This window comes from Heliangelus exortis, chromosome 1, assembly GCF_036169615.1.
Source record: "Heliangelus exortis chromosome 1, bHelExo1.hap1, whole genome shotgun sequence".
In the NCBI taxonomy this organism is placed as follows: domain Eukaryota; kingdom Metazoa; phylum Chordata; class Aves; order Apodiformes; family Trochilidae; genus Heliangelus; species Heliangelus exortis.
In genome coordinates, this window is record NC_092422.1 from 173,196,698 (window position 1) to 173,218,147 (window position 21,450).

Below are 21,450 nucleotides of genomic sequence, written 5' to 3' on the forward strand. Positions count from 1 at the left end.
GTGCAGAGAGGTTGCATAAAAGGCATTTAATAGAGGGCCAAATGAGAAGTCCAGCTGAATGTATTGCAAAAGAAAAAAGTTAAAAGACTTTATCAGTATTTCTGAAATTTGGTGTAACTCTATATATAACTGGAAAATGAGATTTGATAGATCGTAGAGTCATAGAATGCTTTGAGTTGGAAGGAACATCTTTAGGATGTCCCTTAGGGAAGGTCATTTACTCTGACCCCCTTGCAGTGAGTAGGGATATCTTTAACTAGATCAGGTTGCTTGGAGCACCATTGAGCCTGACCTTGAATGTCTCCAGGGATGGAAACTCCACCACCTCTCTGAGAAACCTGTTCCAATTGTTCACCACCCTGATAGAAGAACTCCTTCCTAATATCCAGTCAAAATCTACCCTGCTCAAGTTTAAGACCATTGCCCCTCATCTTAGTGCTACACTCCCATGTGAAGTCCCTCCCCATCTTTCCTGTATGCCCCCTTCAGGTACTGGAAGACCACTCTGAGGTCTTCTCAGGAGTTTTCTCCTCTTCAGGATGAACAAACCCTGCTCTTTCAATCTGTCTTTGTAGGAGACGTGCTTCAGCCCTCTGGCTATTTTTTTGTGGTCCTCCTCTGGACCCGTTCCAGAAAGGTCCATTTCCTTTATGTGTTCAGGGCCCCAGAGCTGGACACAGTACTCCAGGGGACGTCTAACCAGAGCAGAGCAAAGGGGCAGAATCACTTCTCTCAATCTGCTGGCCACACTTCTTTTGATGCAGCCCAGGATGTAATTGGCCCTCTGGGCTGCAAGCATGTATTGTTGGCTCATGTCTGTTTTTTTGTCCACCAGTACCCCCAAGTCCCTTTCCAAAGGGATGCTCTCTATCACATCAACCCCCAGCCTGTAATGATAATGAAGATTGTACTTACCCAGGTACAGGACCTTGCACTTTGCCTTGTTGAGCCTCATGAGATTCATATGGGCTGACTTCTCCAGCTTGTCTAGAACTCTATAACCAGATTAATTCTACTTCAGACTTTTGTTTTTTTTAATGTTGCTATTTTGAGTCTTAGCTATTCTGTGTACTGAGGTCATGATACAGAGAATGAAGTTAGTCTGAGGGTAGAAAGCCATAATTTGATAGGTCCCTTTTCAATTGTAATATAGGAAGAAACTCTTCAGTGAGTGTTGCAGAAGATGCTTTGGTACTAAGTGCTTCTAGCTTTTGGACATAATTCAGCCTGTGGTTTTAATCCTAAACCTTCATAATTTGTATGATTTGCACCGGCATGAACACACAGACTTCTCTGGCTTCCACAGCATTCAACTTGAGTATTAGTGATAAGAGACACTGGTAACAAATGATGTGGGTATGGGTCAGTGATACAGGTGACCAGCTGGACTGGTTGATGTCTCCGAAACAAAGTTTTTTTGTATTTCCTTCCATGTCGTCACACGTTTAAATCCTATTTTCAAAAGTGATGTGACTTCCTAGGAAAGCCAATGGTATTTGAATAATGAAGTTCCTAATTAACTTTTGGAAAAGACCACTTGGGCTTCTAAGAGTTGCAATGATGTGGCTGAACCAATATTTAAATAAATAAATGTAGGTAAGACATGGAATGTTTTTCACACCATAGGAAAAGCACGAAAAACAATAGTGAAAAGATGAATGACAGAACAAGAGATTACCACATGCAAAGCACATGTATGCAATACAGTTCTTTTTTTTTTTTTTCTTTCAAGCAAAATGCAGTGGTAATGGGTACATATAAAGATCCTACAGAAATGAAACTAACTTTGAGTGGTGTTTTGGACTTTCTGCCCACCAAAACAAAACAATGTGAAATGATAAAGGAAAACAGAGGCCCCGTTAGGAGATGGGTCTGGCTGGTCTGGGCAGTCCATGCTGGTGGCTTCACACCTCTGCTTTGCCTGGCCCTGAATCTGTTGAATTGGGGTTGTGAAAAAAGGTAGATTGAATGAATCTGGTGATGAAATAGAGTCAAGTCTCTGGTCTCTCTTACCCCAGGCCAGTGCTCTGACCAGGGGTCCTCCTTGTTCCTCCTGGCCTGCAAGCCTGTCTGGGCTTGCCTGACAAGGTGTCACTGAAATTTATGTGCTTCCATGAAATATCTTGATACAGCTGAAAAGGAAGCCAGGAGGAAAGTCTCTCCTTGCTCTTCTAAGGAGACAGTGAATTGGAGGCTACTGAGGGATATTTGTTAGAATTAGTCTTATAAACCTGTTATAGTGTAATCTATGCTTTCCTTTCTGTGCAGGCTACAGCTTTCCTGCTCTAAGGATTGTGAGAAAGCATAGAGCAGTTCCAGATCGAAAGAAAAGCGGTGTCTGTGAAATCCTGTTCTGGTATGAATGCTGAGAAAGATTACTTGAAAAATATGTGTAGGAAGGAAAATAAGAGTGACCATTACAGATAAGAGGAAAAGTCTAATTCTTAAAGGGACATAAACTTTACCACATGATAGGGAAAGTTAAAGAAAGAACCCTGAAAAAATATTTGGAAATACTAGATTGCTTTTTTTCTTAAACAGTGAAGCTTACAGTGCTGGCTGCATGACCGTCACCATGTTCCCTTCCCACTGACAGATCTGTGAGATTGCACACAGAAAGCACTTAAAATTCTTCTTCATGCTTTTGTTTATTTTTTTTCTTCTTTTTCTTCTTTTTTTTTCTGTCCTTTTTCAGCTTTCCCTTGAATTTACAGGTAAGATCAAGCTTGGTTTTTTAATCATTAGCCTTTTAAGGCCAATGCAGGCAAAAAAGCATTGCTCCTCATCACTTCAGCTGCTCCTGGGAGTTTGCTGGTGGTTGAGGTTGAATGTTTTTATTTCTGTCTGCTGGAATCTTGGGAACTTTGCAATGCAATATTGTTCCTGGCATGGAGCAATGAATGTGATCCTTACCGTGGGAAAATTCCTTTGACAGCCGTGCTGGTTCTGAGGAGTTTTGTTGTTGATGCTCTCTTCGGTCACAGGATGTGGCTCAGGCAGCTGCGACTGCACCGTGAGGAGTGGATGATGCTCACTACCATGTCACTCACTTGCCCTTCTCCCATGTCCTGCTGTTCATCCTGTGTCTTCACACCTCAGTGTGTCCTGACTCTGTCTCTTTGCAGTGTGTTTTGATTGCCGGTCTCTGGCTTTTCAGCAGAGCTGGGTCCCTCAAGTACAGCTCTGCATTGAAATCTCATAGAGATTTTAAATAAAATGGTATTGTAAATCCAAGTACATCTGTGTAGCAGCAAAAGCCTTGGCTGACCTGGGAAATAACCCCACTTTGTCACGTGGATTCCTGTCACACAGCAATACAGTGATAATCAGTGTGGGCTCTTCACTATTTGCTGGAAAGGGCTTTGTATTGCACTGTGGTGATGGTAGCCAGTCTCTAGCATAGGGCTTTTGTTAGCCTGTTATTTCTCAAACACTGCTTTTGCTGTCCTTTGAGTCCTGTGATGGTGGGTTTTGACAAGAAAAACTTTCTAGCTCCCTGACTAAGTAAAGTCAGGGATTTGAAAAAAATTGGGATAGTCAGGGCTGCTTCAGGTCAGTGGAGGTGGCCTCTGAGGCATCCAAGGAGGCCCGTAATATAAGCAGTTTTTTGGGAATAGGGTAAACAATGGTGGTTGATGGTGAATCTCTGGACCCTGGCAGGGCAGGTGCTTGTCCCCCAGTCCTTGAGTGGTCGCTAGTTCCTTGTGACTTCAAGGCTTCAGTTATGTCTATGTAAAGGGCAAGTGTTTGCCACATAAAAGAGCTAAAATCTATTACTGCAGGAGTGTATCTGAGCACTGTGTAGAGAGCACAGATTTGAAATTTGACAACCCAGCTGCCTATCTGAAGGTCTGAACCTTTTAAATAGAAACTGTTCTGGACATCTTGGGAAGCTGTTACCCAGGATAGGAGTCTGGAGAAAGGAGATGTACCAGGAGGCTCCCTGCACTCTGCTGTCAACGTTTGCATGTCAGTTGTGCAGGCTGAGCTCTTGAGAGATGTGGGATGGAAAAGGAAAGAGAAATGGTTTCTCTTAGAGTGTAGGAGCAATTAGGTGAAACTTTGAAAGGGCAAAAACCTTCTTAAGGTCCTGCTGACAGCTTGAAGACAGTAAATTCTATTCAATGATTAAATAAATAAATAGGTAAGAAAGGGCAAAAGAGTTAGAATGAGTGAAATAAGCCCAGTGAGTTTTCCCTCCGCAGTGGGAATTCAGACACTGCAGTAGATCCACCTTTGTAGGATCATGCTTCATTTCCCTGAACTACCGTGTGTCTTGAGACCAAATCTTGTCATTTGAAATTTAAGCAGCACCTTTAAATCTAGAGAACCTTATATTTCTTTTCAACCTTTATTCAGAAATTACTTCAGCCATATCTGAAATGAAAAAGGATGGCTTGTATTTTCCACAAGAACAGTACTCTTTAAAAATAATAGCTTATACTTAGTAGAAGTACTTAGTAGAAACTACTTTCTAGCCCACTTACTATGCAGTCCCCCAAAGTACATTATGGAAAAGTCCTTGATTCAGGGTATCAAAGGTTCTAATGATCTTTCCTTACCTGCAGAATCTTCAGAACTGCCTGATGCAATCTGTTTCATTAGGTCTGATGACAGGGAAATGTCTGGTTGTATGTCGTCCCAGCATGTTTTTTTTTCCCTTAGACTGCAGTTGAAAGAGTTACTTCTGCACTATAAGTCTACAAAAGAGTCCCATTAGGATTGCCATTTCTAATTTTTTAAAGATGCTACAAAGGGAGAGACTTTATGTGGCTTACAACTAGTATTTATTAATGTACATAAATCTATTTATTTTTAAACCTAGCTGTCTAATCTTTAGCATTACTGGTGTCTGAATTAGGTAAAAGTCATGGATTGTTTGTTAGTTTCCACTATAAAATACTTCTCAGAGAGATCTATGTTTATATATGAGTAGCTCTGCATTAGGAGAAGGCACGATGTGCTTTCAGATCCTTCCTATTCCTTAAAACTTGATTACTTTCTTGAGTATCTTTTTGCCTCCAGTGCAGTGATGGGCCGAATCCTTTTCTTACATCAGTAGGCTCGGACAAATTAAAGAAGTCTGAAAAATATTCATCAGCAAGGTTGAATTGCAGTTTGAGGTTAATTCCATATGCGTGTACAAAACACTTGATATTAGAAAAATAAAAACAACAAACAAACAAACAAAAATCTGCTTTAATTGACATTATAGAAATCAATTGGGTGAGGTGTTGTCCCTTGTTTTCATCTGGGGGACCTCAGGTTGAGATAGAAGAGTGTTTTGATCAGGAGATTGCAAGGAATGATGGAGTCTGGGCAAGGAAGGACTGGGATCTTTGAGGTGGACTGGATAATGGATTCCCAGTGGGGCTCAGTGGCAGGAGAAGAGGCAGCAGACGTATGCTGAAACACTGGAAATTTTGTCAGAACATGAGGAAACATTCTTTTGTCTGAGAGTGGTCAGACACTGGAGCAGGTTGCCCACATAGGCTGTAAAGTCTCCATCCTTGGAGACATCCAAACCCTAGGTGGATGTGACCATGCTGCTTGCTGCAGCTGAGCCTGTGCAACCTGAGGGTTTGGAGTCCCTTGCAAGCTGTGGTTCTGAGGGTTGATTTAAGAGACACTTAAAGCAGAAGATATGGAGAAGGCAGATGAGAGAGGAGAAAATTTTTCTCTGCTGTTGAGGGACTTGGCTGTGCACTGGGAAGGGCTGGGTGCTTCCCAAGGGAGGAACAAACCTGGTGCAGCAGAGCTCTGGGTTAGGAAGCATGGGGCAGAGGCAGGTGTGGTGCAGGACTGGCAAGATGAGGGCTGGGACCTGAGCTTGGCTGCGGTCAGGTAGGTGGAACATGTGGCCACATTGTACACATTTCATGTAACCTGGATTTTGGCTTCAGTACAGATCTTTGTACCTGGCTACCTTGCTCTGTTTGAACCGTCCTCAGAGTGTCGTGTGTCACTTCACCATGAGCTGTTTGCACTGTCTGTCACCCGGTCCCGTAGGTTTTTATTTAATTAGGTTTTGCTTTGTGCTTACTGCTAGAGATATAACAGTCCTTGCTTGTTACAAACTGATGAAACTCTCTGCTTTAAATAGGAAATACTAATAACAACATAAAATAACAGTTAAAAAGACAGATTTTAAAGAAAATAAATGCTTTAACTGCAGCTTGCTAACCAAGAAATTACCTCTTCAGAAAGCTTCTGCCCTGGAGACATCTCCTGGCTTTCTAGCTTAGCACATGCAAATCTACTGCGCTTTGTGGCAGAGCTGAACAATGACTGTGGGCTATTGCAAGTGAAATATTCCAGTTCCCTTTTGGGTTCCACAGTGAGTGTGGAGCGGGCATCTGACCACTGCCTGCATCAGCGCCAGCCCTTATCAAAGGACACATAGGGCACTTTTCAACAAGTAGTTTTTCATTCAAAATCTTTTATGTTATTTCAGAGCAAAATAAAAGTTTCTGGCTTTTTCTCAAGTTACATAAGTAACTGTATTTAAATTTATATTAATTAATTCTAGTAAATGACAATCAAAACTTGGTGAAGGGTCAGTTTGTTGATGAAACACAAATTCACGTATGCATTGCTTTCCTTTGTGTCTGTAATGCAAGTCAAACTGAGTGAACTATTTTTTACATAGAATATATTCTGTAAAAGTAATTGCTGAGGTAACAAGTAATTACTGCACACAATGAAAGCAATGTTCCAGAAGAGTCTTAACTTTCTGCACAGACATGAGAAAGATATTTGGCACAAGGGGCACATTGAGCACATGGTTAAGGCATAGTGGGACTTTCCACTAAGGTCTTTTCCCTGGGACCTGATGTTGCATGCCAAGGGAGACTGTATGCTTATAGCTGGACACTTGCTGTCACGTACTGTTTTCTTATAAGTACTTAACCCTTTGCATTTTCCTACCTGTAATGCTCTGTACCAGTTTCAGTCAAATGTGCAATAAGCAACAAGAAAAATAACGAAGCTTGAAAGTCTGTTTTTACCAGTTCATGAAGAGATGTGAGGGTTGAGATCAGGGAAGGTGCCGTACTTGACTGCGTCCATCCAGAGCACTGCTTCCAGTTGTGTTTGGTTTGAGCTGGAGAAAGCAAATTAATCTGTGCTCATTTGTGTTCATTTGGTTTGGAACACTTTTTTCTTGAGAATCTCAATTAAATAATGATGAAACTCTTTGCACAAGGTATATTTGTCATGCTGTTTGACTGAAATTTGAAGGACTGGGGAGCCTCTGCCCTTGGGGTGCCCGCTGGGGTCCTGCGGCGTGGCTGTGGTGGTGTGGAGCTGGCATTAATCAAAGCGAAGGCAGGAGGCAAGTTGCTCCTTGTGCTTGAGGTTGTGTTTTGGCCAACCACCAAACCAGCTACCACGAAGGATAAGTGGTGTCAAACACTACTTGTCTGCAGTGTAAACAGGGCCGGAGGCTAAAGTGGGTAAATAACAGTTGCTGACAACAAATAGAGCTGAGCAGAGCATGTAGCCATCTGAAGGCTGATGGGTTTCATGAAGAATCAAGGAAGGAGGCTCAGAGGCAATCTGCCTGCCCTGCTGTTGAGCAGAGTTGTATTCATGTGCTCTGCTACAAACTGAAGCTCTTCAGTATGGTTTGACAACTGATTAGGTAGCATTAAGTAAACCAATCAGATGCATTGAAAGGGCCACAGACCCTTTGACTTCACGGAAGGAATGCATCTCCATGCTTAAGTCTGTTAGGAGTAGGAATGTCTCAGTGGCTGGGGACAGTTACTGTTTGGTAAGTGACACCTGCTGATGTTATCTGCTTCGTGTATCTGCACATGCTGTGCTCAGAATGACCTTCCTGCCTGAGATGATGAAGTTGATAAACTCTGTGCCATCTAGGAGTGGACACAGGCCCTTGAATCTGTCATGATACTGGAGCCAGAGAAGTGGGGCAGTGCTTCCCAGTATTGAGACAGTGTTAAAACACTGTTGGAATGGAAGCGTGTTCAGCAGAACTAAACATCTGCTTTTTGGGTGACTTGATCGTGCTGAAGCCTGGGACTTGTTCAAGGGGAACTTGTGCCCACAGCAGAAGTCACAGTTCAGGGATCTACGTTTTTCTTCCTCTGGCCCTTGGCCCCAGCATAGCCTTCTTTTCCTATCTTTCCCCCAGAACTCCCAGACACACAGGAGGCAGTTCTATGCATATGTAGATGTCTGCATCTGAGCTGCTCAAGCCTGGCTCTGTGTATGCTCTCCCTGTAGTCAGAGGAGAGGAACAGGCACTACTGGGGGGTTGGTAGCTGCTGAACCAACAACAGAAATATTTGGAAAATCAGTGTTCTCTGATCATGCTGACAAGGCCTTCAATGGGATGTGGAGTTTGGGAGCTGCAATCACCACGTTTCCATCCTCTGCTTGTACTGTTGGAGTACAGCAGCTCTATAGGTACCATCACCACCACCTCTCCAGGAGACAGGGCAAGAAGGGGAATAGAAGCACCCTGTTCCTGGGCAGTGTGATGTGCTCAGAGGGAGGCCCACAGCTAGTACCAGCCTTTTGAGAAACATGAATAGTGTTTGTCTGATCACTTAATTGTCATAGCTAGGATCATAGTTCTACCATGGTCTTCATACATTGACCATATCTGGGCAAAAATGGCCTAAGCTTTAGTTACTGAGGTTTCTTCATGTTTTGGCAGCACAGTGTTTTGCTGTGAGAGGAACCCTGTGAACCAGTGCCTCAAGCTGCTAGTAAAGGGCTATGGTATGTCCTGAGTTCCCACATGGAGCTGGACATGGGATTCTCTGCAGTTTTTCTTTGTGACTCCATTCCTGGTGGAAAGGATGTTGGTGTAGTTGAATCTGTCATGAGGAGAGCAGATGCCACAGCCTCTTCCAGTCTTAACCAAGCTGCAAGTTAAGGAGGGCCTTGCTCTTGGATTGTTTTCTCTACTCTTAGAATCTCTTCTTTCTCAAGTAAAGCTACGGTAATTGAGTCATCCAAACATCTGCTGAATTTTGTGGGTTTTTTGCTTTTTTCTTTTCCAAGAAATAAATTTTTACATGTCTAGTCTCCTGGAAGCTGGGTGGAACCCCAAAAAAGAGCTGCTGGGACACCACCAAAATCTGCATCTTGGGAAAACTGAAATTCGTAAATGACTACGATTTTGCCCAGTGGAACTAGTGAAACAGTTTCCAGAAGTCTTGGTTTCTCCACTGATTCCACAACTGCCCAGCTGCAATGTCAGCTGATCCACTGTTACACACAAGAGTATCCACACAGGAAAATAAAAATAAAACTCTTGTTTGACATTTTTCCTGTGATTATATTATGGATTTTTTTATGTCTCCTGGTGAGTGTGCTCAACGCAGCACTGGCTCATCCAGCAGGGACCTTAGTAAGTTATCTCTTCCTTATCTAATTCCTTGCTGTCACATGCCACATGGGATATATTTGTTTATTTTATCCTTTGAGCTAGGGTTGAAATGGCTGGCAGGTTCCTGAGTTACTGAGCAAGACAGACACACAGAGCATGTTCGTGTGCAGAGCTAAATTCCTTTGGTATCTTCTTACACTGTTCTGTGGATATTCCCTTGCAGGCTTCTTAGTTTTTCCCATATGTGCAATAAAATAATTGCTATTTATTATGCCAGATTTAACGTTCTTACTATGTTTACTCAGACTGAGAAGTTATTTAAATTTGAACTTTCTTTCTCAACAACCAAACTTACCATGAAGTTTTGGCATTAGGTCAGACATTATTAATGTTGATTGTAATGTAGTGTTGGCAATGTCTAGTACTGCTCTAAATCTCTCTGGCTTTTCTTCCCTGCATATAAATTGGGTATTTGTGTTTTTTCTGGGGCACACATGTTCCCTCTGATGCCAGTTTGCATGCAGGCCTTAATCCTAATCTGTGGTGCCTCAGAGATGCATAAAAAAGATGCTAGTTTGTTTATAATCTGTTTTTTAATTTGTTATCCACCTCTCTTCCCTCTGACATTTGAGGCTTTCATGTGTACCTCATGTACAGTCCTGTGGCATAGGGTCTTGAAGACTACTGTGATATTAGGTTGCAAAAAAACCAAACCAAAATACTTCAGGTGTTTCCTCAGTGTAGAAAAGATACACTTTATTTCTTCTAATATTTTATTATTATTAAAATGCATTTAATTTGGATTTGTTGTATCATTTGCACAAGTGAGTCAACTATCACACTATGTTGGTAGCTCTTAGATATTTGTGGATAACATTTTTATGGCTAAAATGAAACAAGCCAAAAGATTAAAAGCAAACCAGCAAAACCAAAATAAAAGAGGTGAATCACCATCCTGATGTTTTGACAGTACTGTACAGAAGATGAGCTATAGTCTGCCACTTAAAAAATAATACTGCCTTATTTTCCAGCCTGGCACTGAATATTGGAAGGGAAGTGGTTGTTGAAAATGGAATGTTTATTCTGAATCATCTGTTGTAGAAATTGGAAATATCTTTCTGATCTGTTGCTCTGTATTCAAGTAGAGCCCAGGGGCCACTGCCAGAGGAGTAGATACTGTATTGCTTAGTATCTTCAGGCTCTGTCTCCTACAGAAGTTCCTAGCTCCTATGAGAAGTTAGGACCCCAAGCTTTGGAGTTTGTTCAAGATCATGTTGTTAACAAGGAGCACACACCCAGCCCAGATCCACAATCTCAGCCTTACCCTAGAGTTAAGTGCTTAAACTGGGCTAATTGCTTCTTACTGTCTCTCTTGTACACAATACTCTTTACATATTGCTTTCTGTGTGTAGTACTTTACTATTTCATAACTTCTGGAGCTTCATGTCCATCAGATGTATCCCAGAAGGGTGCCTGGGGAAAGTCAGAACACACAGAACTTCCTCTGGTAACTGCTGAGCGTCTCCTCTGGGCTGCCTCTGCTGCCCACAGAGAATGGCTGGCAGTAATCATCTGCAGAGCAGTGCTGAAGCTAACATCTTGGTTAAAATTGCAGTTGAAAGACATTGCAGTAATGTAATGATTAGCTATTACAGTTCATTGCATCTCTTTTTAAGAAAGCAATCTGTCTTTGGAAGTTCAGCTCTCAGATAAGGACCAACAGAGATACAGAGGGATTTTTTTGGTGGCAATATAAAGTAATTGTTCTTCAGTCTTGTAATTTTTGTATATATGTACATTCTTATGTTTACTCAAATAACTTAGGGGTGTCTAGGCATTATTTGGCTAAAATGATGCAGAAAAAGTATTCTGACATGAAATGGGGTTGCATAAATGCAGTATGGACTACAAAGAAACATTTGAAAAATCAGCACAAAAGCAAATAATAATGAAAAAACATTCCTGCAGTCAGTAAATCATTCTGGTCTAAAATCCACTTTGGATGTCAAGCAGGACGAAGGCTTTGACTCTTTTTCTCCCAGCAGGCTCCTTCCTTTCTGTGCCAGCACAGTAAGGGAACAGTGAGTTGCAAAGAGGGAATGCGGGTGGAAAACCTTGAACAGAAGGTGGTAAGAGCAGGCAATGAGGAGAACCCTGAGGGCTTCCAGACAGTTCAGGTGTTCCGGGGTATTTTCCACTGTCCAGATAGCCAGCCACCATGCTTTCCATGTCTGGGCTGTCTGGCATGGTCCTGGCTCTGCCGCCTTCCTCAAGCTCTGGGATGCTTTTCTGTCTCCCTTTGGGAATGTGCCAGCATTCCCACAAATGAAGCACTTCAGACATTTCTCTCCAGTGGGATGTGCCTTTTTTGCTCTCCTTGGCTCTGACTGTCATTTAATTCAAGGCACAGACCCCAGTGGACCCCCCCTGTCCTCCCACCCAGGCTGCCGTACTCCCTCTTTTTGCAGCCACAGCTCCAAAGGTGCTTTTTTCGGGAAAGCAGTGTCATTAGGTGTGGGAGGTGGGAGCCTGGTTGGAAAAAATATCCTGCAGATGGGTAATTGCTCACACCTCTGCAGCAGGGACTCATTCTTTTTTGTTGTTTTCTTTGTTTGTTAGTACCTGAGTTACATGGTCCTGTGGGATGAGAAGCTGAAGTTGTAATAGTGTGGTAGGTTCTCCCTGGTGTAACTGTGATGTCAACTTTTTTCACCAGAAACATTTGTTAAAATTATTAAAGGGTCAGTGAAGCTGAGCACAACAAGGCCAGGGAAAGTGTAAAGCCAAGGAGCTGTAACTGGGTGATATGTGCTGCTGTTTGGCTTCATTCTTCTCTAGAGCCTGAAAAAAACACCTTTTTCTTAGTGTCACATTGATCAATAATTGGTGTGGCAGCTGTTGGCAGAGCTGACAAAAGCTACAAAAGCTGGAGGTTGTCACAGTGTGGGTAAGTGGGGTCTTGCCACGTTTTGAGGAGGGAGCTAAAGTCATAGAGGAAAAATAAATCCCTTTGGGGGGTTGCTGAATAATATGGATTAACTGCACAGTCACTTGGAGATTTCCAGTAGCACCTCAAATGCATTACCATTTTTGACTTTTTAAAAAACTTTGAGTGTCCTTACAGAACAGGGAACTTGGAAAGCAAAGTTTAACTACTTAAAAATCCTTACCCATCTTTAAGAACAGTAAATATTATCCTCTGTTTCCCCTGCAGAGGGGACCTGTTTCCTTTCTCCAGAGGGAGATATGTGAGACCTCCCCCTGTTAAGGGGAGCTGCTCTGGGCAGTAGGGCAGGAGAACCTCACAGATGGGATAGATTTGTTTCCCGTTCCCAGAGTTTCTTTTGTGGAAAAGAAGGCTAAATTTTATATGAAATGTTTCTCTAGTTGCAATAGAGATTAAAGATTTCCAATTTAGTGGATCCACATAAAGCATGTGTACAATTCTGTCTCACTTGGTAGCTCACCATTTCCTGCTTGCACATTTTTTTTTGCAGAGAAATTACTCAAAAGATTAATAAAAAATTAACATTTTGTTATCCGGCTTTTTAATTAAAATTCAAACTGTGCTTTACGCTTTAGATACACATGTCCTTACAAAACACAGTAAAATACATGTATTATTTAATAAAATACATGTATAATTTTTCTGCAGTAATAAACTGAGGATTAAAGAATATCTGCTCAAGATTGGCAGTGGTTGTGGAGCACATCCCTTTCTCTGGAAAATGTAAAGGTACAGCAGAGAGCTTTGAGCAGTGAATAGATTTGCTGCTCTATGTATTTTGTGCTGGCTTGTGGAGAAATGTATGGAAGTTACATTGTAAATAAACACAACCCTTAAACAATGTCTTGTGCCTATTGTAAGCAAATCACAGCAATGCAAATGCTTGCAGGAGATTTCATTTGATGTTTGCTGGGCACTGATTTACATTATCTTCACTGCTGTATAAGAGAGAAAAACGTTCTCCTCAGAGGAGATTAAATCTGTTGACCCTTCTTTGTAGAATAAACCAGCAGCAAAACTCAGGGTGGGAAACACAAATTCATGATTCTGCTTGCCAGAAACCCTAACTGTAAGGTTATGGTCTTACAAGAGCAGTACATCAGAAACAGATTTTAACACTTCCTCTAAGTCATTTTATGAAGTGTTTTAGGTAGGCTTGAAAGAATTTCAGAGAAAGTCTTCCATCCTATCAAGAGTCACCTTCCCCACGAGGCAAAGCACTGACCTGGCAAACCTAATGCTAATGAAATAGATTATTATGAAATCCTTCCACAGATAAAGCAGGGGCTGTTTAGGCTTTTTGACTGTGTTTGTGCGTCAGTGTAGTGAGAACTTGGCAGTGGGCCTGCACTCCATGACACCTTCAAGGATGTCATTGGAAAGCCCTGAGGTTTTGCGTCTTCCTTGGAAACAATGCTGTGGGAACCTCAGATCTGCTCACCAGAGCAAAAGTTACCCTTCAGCCATTGCACATGAACACTAGGGGTTTTGTTCCAGCAGTTTGTGTTTAAAGATGCTGGGAGACTTACTGGTACATAATAGACACATTTCTTCCATGAACTTGCCTCAGTTGCTGGAAAGCCAAGGCAGAACGTTTGCTTTGCTCCCCACACCACAGCTTCTTGTCAAGCTGTTATGACTTAAAGAGGTCTTACTGGCTCTGAATAGTCAAAATAACGTGTTCAGTTCTGGCAACAGCAGAACTGCAGTCCTATGGTCAAAACCAATTTGGATGTCTCTCCCTTGTGCTGAGCATCCATGCACGTGACTGCAAATATTCATTACATTGAACAGCCAGGCCATTAATTCAGGTGCTTAAGTACAGACTTGAGGACATCTGGTTAGTCATTGCCTGAGGGCTGATTTGAGTCACCGCTCACCCGTGCCCTGCCTACCAATGGAGAGAATAAAAGTTGCCTGTTAGAGAGTGTGTTGTGAGATGTCTCACCCCAGGGTATGGCCTCTCCCGTGGCTTTCTTCCAGAGATGAAATACAATTAAATACTCCCAAAAGCCTGCTGGTTGTAAGTATTCTCATGGTGTGTGCAGAACACAAAGAGAACATTCAATTCGTGGGTTGGAAAGCAGGGGAACGGTTGAAGAGCATTGAGTGCCAACAGAGGTAACCAGGAGAGGAGCTGCTTGTGCCCTTCAACTGCCCCCATCCTCTGGTCCAGGACAGGGATGACGAGGAAGTGGAGTTCTGTACAGCCTCGTGATCTCTCTACTGCCTCGCAGTACCTGTGGGCCAGGGTTGTTGAAGGTCCATATGGATGCTGGTGGGCACACACGTTGTGTGAGCTTGGGACTGCATTTGCCCTCCCTGGGAGCAGAGGGACTGGCGTGGCAGTGGATGGCTGTGGCTCAAACCCATATATTGCTTTCCTGTCTGCCCCTAGGAAACTGGTGGGCTCAGCCAACACCTGCCTGGTTACTTAATGATTTAAGCACGTTAGGAGCCTCTAGTGTCTGGTCCTGCCAGCCTTCACTTACTTTTTGCAGCCTTCTGTTCACAGGGGCATTGCATACTCTGCAAACAGCACAAACACCCGTAGCACACAGAGCACCAGGAGGTGTTGGGAACGATTAACCCACAAAAGCCCAGAAATAGTGTGTATGTTGATTTTCTTGAAGTATATCACTTAATGGGTTTACATCTTTTCAGTGGTCTTGGGAACTGCATACACTTGTTCAGTGAGACTTAATAAAAAATGCTATTGTTTTTTCCCCCCTTTGGACAGCCATTCCTATGGATGGTCCCCAGTGTCTGGTAGCTTCTGACCATCAGCTTGCTGCTTGCAGCACAGGACAGGCAAATTCCTCTTGTCTGTAGGGGATAGAAAGGAGACAGCTTGGGGCTTTGTTTCTATGTTTGAACATTTTTAAATTACCGAGTGTCATAAAAAATAAGCTTAATGCACTGAAAAATGAACTCTCAGAGGCTAGATCTAGATTAGTTTGGAAGAATAAAGAATAAGAAAAATATTGCTGTAGTTGTCTTTTTATCACTGAGATCAGTGTGATATGGGGTTTTTCTTTTTATTTAGATGTGTGACTTATTTATTATGATTAGAGCATTGCTACAGTGTATTCTGACAATAGATTTAAGTAAATGAGATAGTTGGCTAGCACTTTGATGTGAAAATTCAGTCTAAAGTGTAGATTGGCCCAGGATTTTACTCTTTCCTTGAAGGAAAAATAATGAAGAGAATTGGTGATAGAAATTAATGGCTATTCTTTATTGAAAACACCAAGTGGCATTTAGTAAGGCATCTGTCCCCGAAATTTATTTTTTTTTTGCACAGAAACACTTTGCATCTCGTGCAGCTGAGCAAAGGGAGTGTGAATCCAAGGCAGATACGTTCTCCTGCAAAGCACTACAGTCCCGGCTGGGGGGCTTCATCGTCAGGGAGGGAAATACACGTCTGCTTCTTTGTCTTGTGCTTTTTGTGACAAAGGAATTCCCGTCTGAATTGCTGTGCTCCGTTCAAGCCCCCTCCGAGCCTCTGGGTTAGCAGCAGTCAGTCTTTGCAGTGTCCTGACGTCATCCAGTGTATGCATAAGCTCCGCTATTGTCTTACGGGGGAGCAGGGGCTGGGGATTGCAGTATCTGCTGGCTACTACCTATCTATGCCTGCCGGTAGCACGGAAAGGACACTGGCCCGCCCTTATCTCTTGGATTTAAAACAGAAGCTCTAGCTTTTTGCTGCCTAAAGAAGGACCTCTTTCTTTTCTTTATTTCCTTTTTTCTTTTTTTTTTTTCTACTTTTTTTCCTTTTTCTTTTTTTTTTTTTTCTTTTTTTTTTTTCTTTTTTTTTTTTTTTTTGTTGCTGCGGTTGCAAGGAGAAGCAGTCTGCGGTGTGGAGCAGAGGAGGAGAGAGGAGAATCTGGCAGCTTGGATAGCCTGGACTGCATTGTCTGTCTTCATGACCCCTGCTGTGTAGCAGTCTCATCCTTACTCTCATACACTGCCTCGCCTCTGTCTTCCACTCTTTTTTCTTCTTTCCTTTTTAAAATAGCAGCATCTGGGGCCAGCCATGTTTGGCACTGAATCTTCATGTAAGTAAATACATCCCACTTGCATCCTTTTTCTGTTGAGAATAGGGCTTGTTTTGTCCTCGCTGTACCCACCGCGTTGCATTGCTCTTGCTGTAGGTCGTTGGTGAGAAGCTGCGGTCCTCCCTGTTTTGAAGGGACCAAAGATGCCGGAGGGGAAGCATCTACCTCCCCACTCTGGGGGCATCCTTGATGCCAACAGCAAGGCAGTGTAGTGCTGTCAGCACTGCTGAATTCAGGCCACTGAATTCACGGGAGAAAAAGGCAGTTTTGCTTGAATGTAGTAATTGATAAGATCGCATCTGTCAGTGATTGGGAGCAGCAAACCCTCTATCTAATGAATGCGTTGCTCAGATGATATATTTGGGGACAGGGAATGCTGCAGCATCAGATGGGAGAGAGCTGGGGGACAGTGATTTGATCAGCAGGGAAAGACTATCTATCTCACTTGCTTAAATTTTGTTTCTGGGAAACAAAAAAGAGGCTTGTGTGGGATCCCTGCTGTAGATGGAGAATGCAAAATTAAATTGGGTGGCATTCTAAATATGAAGTTAAAACCGCAAAATAATAGGATCATTTATTTGTTTTTTCCTAATCTTTGTCCTGGAAAATCTTAACAGTCTGGTGTACAACAGTAGTGCAGAAACATGTCATTGAAAGGAAGCCAGTTTTGCTTTAATAGGAGCAACAATTATCTACCTGAGAAATCTGGCCATGAAGGAAGGCTGGGGGGTTATGTATAAATAATGTTGCCAGTGACAGCACGGCGGTGCAGAGACCAGTCTGATCCAGTGATTATAGGGTTGCTGAAATATAGAAAACAGTCGGTTTACACTGTGTTTTGTGCACAAATAGTACTGCGTCTTGAAAGCATGTCTCATTTTAATATGAAGCCGTGGCTTTTATAGAGCGTTGTAATATGCAGCGTGTGTCATGTCTCCATGCTGTTAGTTCTGCAGTTCAGCTCTTCCTGAGAAGTGGTAAGAGCATCGGGGTTCCTCATAGTCATGTCCTGGTGGCTGTCAAGCCCCCGGGATCCCAAAGGGTTAATCGGTCCTGTTGCCTGGCTCTGGCAGCTCTCTCCCTCCTCTGCTACAGGCTGCTCAAGGTCAGGCAGCGCAAAAAAAAATTCACCTTTAGATTTTTTTTGTTTGTGGATCTACTTCTCATGCATGGTTGTAAACAGGTTTGCAGGTCCAGGTCAGTGGAGTGTGTGCAGAGATGCCAAGTGTAGATGCATCTGTTTATTCCCTGCCAGGTCTGTGAGCCCCAGCCTGTGTGTCTGTGGGGTCTGCCTCTGCAAAATGCATATTGATGTGCCTCGAGACAGACGCAGTGGTGTATCAGCCCTCTTGCAGAAAGTGTGTAGGGCATACTCAGAAAGTCAAATTAGACAGCCTAGTTCATTTTTGTGATCCTTTCTTGTTTTATGAGGTGCATTAATAAATGACTCGCCTGTCACATGAGGCAAATGCCTGATAAAGTCACTAGGTTGTATCACCAGCAGCTGTGGTTGCTTTTGTTTCCATGGTTCCCTCAGTTGAGAAAAGGGTGATGGGAGCTTCCCAACAACCACTACCTGTTTCCAAAAGGGTGTAGCTTCATTATTTGCTTTTGAAAAAGGGGTTTAATGTAACGTGGCTAGTTGCCATCCATCCAAGTTGAGGCTATGGCCAGTCCCTGCCTGCACTCTGCTGCCAGGGGAAGGCGAAGGCAGTGTGGTGGCCTCACCTTTGTTCAGACGACCTCCTCTGCACCTCTGCTCAGGCTTGGACCTCGTAGCCAAGGGGCCACATGCAACCCTGGAGTTCCTCTCTGGGTTGGAGTGTCCCTCCTGTTACCCGCTGCTGCCAGGTGCTGGGAGGAGAGCGGGGTCACTGGTGCTGTCCCTGCATGCCCTGCCCGCTTCCCAGAGCAGCCCTTGTGCCACCAGCCCTGCCTGCACCACTGCTGGAGGGTGGTGGGTTTGCTTTCAAAGAAAGAAAATTGTATCAAGACTAGTTTAATCAAAATGCCATTTCAGCTAGGGTTTGTTTTTTGTTTTTTTTTTTGTCATTCCTCTCCTTCTTCATATTTCCAAGCTTTGAAATGACAGCAGTGAAAAACACTTAATATTTCTGTCCACTATAACATCAAATAAATAACACTAGGGAAAAAAAAAAAAAAAAAAAGGTTCAGCATAATCTGGTCCTTGAGAAGATGAGAGAGGCTGTTTCTGCTTCTGTCCAAAAGCATAAAATGAGCAGATTACATTTTTTTTTTAATCCTGCTGTTTAGACTTAGCATTTAAGCTTTTATTTCTCTTTGATTAAAAAATAAAAATGGTCAGAAGTAAATCCTGCTTTAGAACCTTTGTTCTGTCACTCGGTATCAAAATATTTTAAATGCCAAATCAACTCTCACTCAGCAATCCTGATTTTTCTTTCTGCTTTTAACAGCAGTCAGAAGGGCAATAAAAGATAGTCTGAGGGCCATTGTAGAAACACAGGCATCTGCTTATCACCTCCTGGATGCAGGGGAAGACAAACAGCAGGCAACACCAGCCTGTAAAGCAGGATAGGGCAGCAGGAGATGCACAGACAGCTGCTGACACTCTGGTGTGGGATGAGCAGGGAAGGCAAAAGCAAAAACCCTGTGAAGTGTCTGTGGGAACGGTTGTGCTGTGGCAGGGTGGATGCTTCACAGCCATGCTCAGTGTTTTCCATCAGTCACATGTCCTTCTCATAATCCCCACGGGAAATGTAAGTGCCAGGGTCCCCTCATCTGTGGTGCTTTTGTGCTGATCCATTTGCAGCCATGCTGCTGGGGTGGTGTTGGGGTGGCTGTGTGCATGGGGAGGGAGGGCTTTCCATCCCATGCCACTTCTCTGTCTGACCTGCCAGATTTATCTGCCTACCAGAACTGTTTCACATTCTGTAGGGGGTAAATAAAACCTGGTTTGATAAAGCATTGGGTTGAGAATGAAGTCTCATTTGGAGGGGAAATGATGTTGCATCAGCACCAAAGCAGGGAAACAGTGGGGCTTGAACAAGTGAGGGGCTGGTCCCCTCGAAAAAGACACCCTCAGTTCAGGGAGAAGAGATAAGGCCAAGCCCGGGGGAAATAACCAGCAAACATCCTTTGTCTGGCTTGTAATGCTGGCAGTTGGAGACCTACAGGAGACACAACACAGACACAAATTAAACCAAAATGTCAGAGCAGCCGTAGTCCATGAGGCTCACCAATACTGAGGGAGCTCAGGGTGACCTCAGATCTCTCCATGTAATTGGAAGCAATGGGGCAGGATGTGTTTCAAAGCACATAAAGCAAGAAAAGAGGCTCTCAGCTGTTTCAAGCAGGCAAAGAGGCATTCAGAAAGCTGTTCTATGTGTTTCTGAAAATGTGCACCATGGGTGCTTCATGTATCCCTCGCAGAGTAATTCAGCCACAAGATCTGGGGAGGGATCTGCACACGTGTGTGCTCCTCCTCCCAGTGCTGGTGAAAGGACCCAGATGTGTGCTGTTAAAGTCTGAGATGATGTTCTCTGTACTGCAGTGTTTGTTCATGCCAGGGTATTTTGACCTAGCAGCAACACTAAACTGTGAGGGTTAAACGGGAGGATGCCTGGGAGGTGCTCTTCCAGTCTGGGCTGTTCAGGGAGATGCTCATGATGGTCTCTGTCTGGTAGATCAGTAGACACTCTGGACCAAAGTGCAGAGAAATGCAAAACCAAAGCGCAAATGGAGCTTTCCTCCATCCTGAGGCTAATTCTGGAAGGCTGTTCTCCACAGGGAAGCTGGGGAATGCTGTGGAGAAGAGAAACTCTGTCCACTTAAGTGTGCCAGGGAAAGCTGCTGTGCTTGTCCCAGGCTCACTGTACTGTCTTCTGCTATGACTGTTCAGAAAGTGCATTTCTTTTCCATACTCTCTTTCAGCTAGAATACAACAAATGAGAATGGTTGCACCAAGATAATTGATTTTATGTCATCAGGAAAGTAGTCTTACAGACCTCTGCAAAAGAGCAGTGGCCAACGATGGAGAAATGAGATACCTTAGCATAAGATATTAAGAGCAATTTCGACTGCCTTACAAGTGAAGATGTCTTTGAAGTGTCTGGCCAAATGCTACAGCAAAGCCGAAGTTCTAGTGCTGTGTTTCATTAGAGTGGGGGAGCCTAGGATACAGATCTGCAGAGGCACAGGATGATCTGATTGCCATGGGTGCTGCCATCCTGGTGTTCTGGCCTCCTCCTGCCCCCTGCACTCACCCCTGCCTGTGGGTGAGCCAGCCAAAACCTGAGCACTTCTGCAGGTAGTCGGTTTTGAGCATGTTGGGTCCTCAGGATGGTTCATGGGGTGATAAGTTGAGCAGCAGCACAATGAAGGATGGGACACGACCACTTTTACTGTGGTGGGATGGCAGCCTTGGTGAGAACAGGCTCTCCTGAACCAGCGGTGATGACCAAAATTCTCATTTCTTGAGCATAAATAGCCCACTGCCGTCCTGAATTGCCACAATCACTGAGTAACTACTCAGCAATAGTAAGTAATCAGGTGACAGCCACAATTCTGCAATGGTGTAATGCTGGTTTCTCGGGCAACTGTACATCAAAGAAAGAGGTTACAGGAACATGCCAGAAAATAACTTTAAACCAATTCATCTGGCTGCTGATGTTCCTGCTGTTCCCTATATTCAGGAGTGTTGAACAGCTTGCAGAATCAGGTCAAAGGGAGGCTTGGCTACAGCAGTGTGAAATGCCAGAGTAAACCTGGATTACGAAAGGGATTGGGATTGCAGCTGTAATAAATTTGCCAAACCAGCAGTGAAACTTCAAGATATTTGAAGAGAAAATACTGTCCCACCTTCTACTTTACAATAGATCTTTGAGGATTTACTAAGTGCTATTGTTGTTATTTTTTTTAATAGATACATTTTAAAAAATATAAACAGGATATAAGAGAGGGTTCTGCAGTTTCTCTAAACTCATTTGGCCACACTGCTTTGTTAGGTGCATGAGGTGGTGTCTTCAAGGATATGTGTGCTCCAA

General features: G+C 43.4%; 1 protein-coding gene across 3 annotated transcripts in view; it reads left to right on the forward strand.

Annotated features, from left to right (window-relative positions):
* ST7 (suppression of tumorigenicity 7) overlaps positions 1-21,450 on the forward strand; it is a 147,213-nt gene that overhangs the window by 24,251 nt on the left and 101,512 nt on the right. Inside the window, exon 1 of one of the 3 annotated variants that reach the window (XM_071733702.1) lies at positions 16,211-16,426. The exons of the other annotated variants lie outside the window; for them this stretch is intronic. Coding sequence (XP_071589803.1) covers positions 16,405-16,426 — 22 coding nt within the window. The 5' untranslated portion in view covers positions 16,211-16,404. Of the gene's footprint in view, positions 1-16,210; positions 16,427-21,450 lie in introns of those variants that run through there. 3 annotated transcript variants of the gene reach the window in all.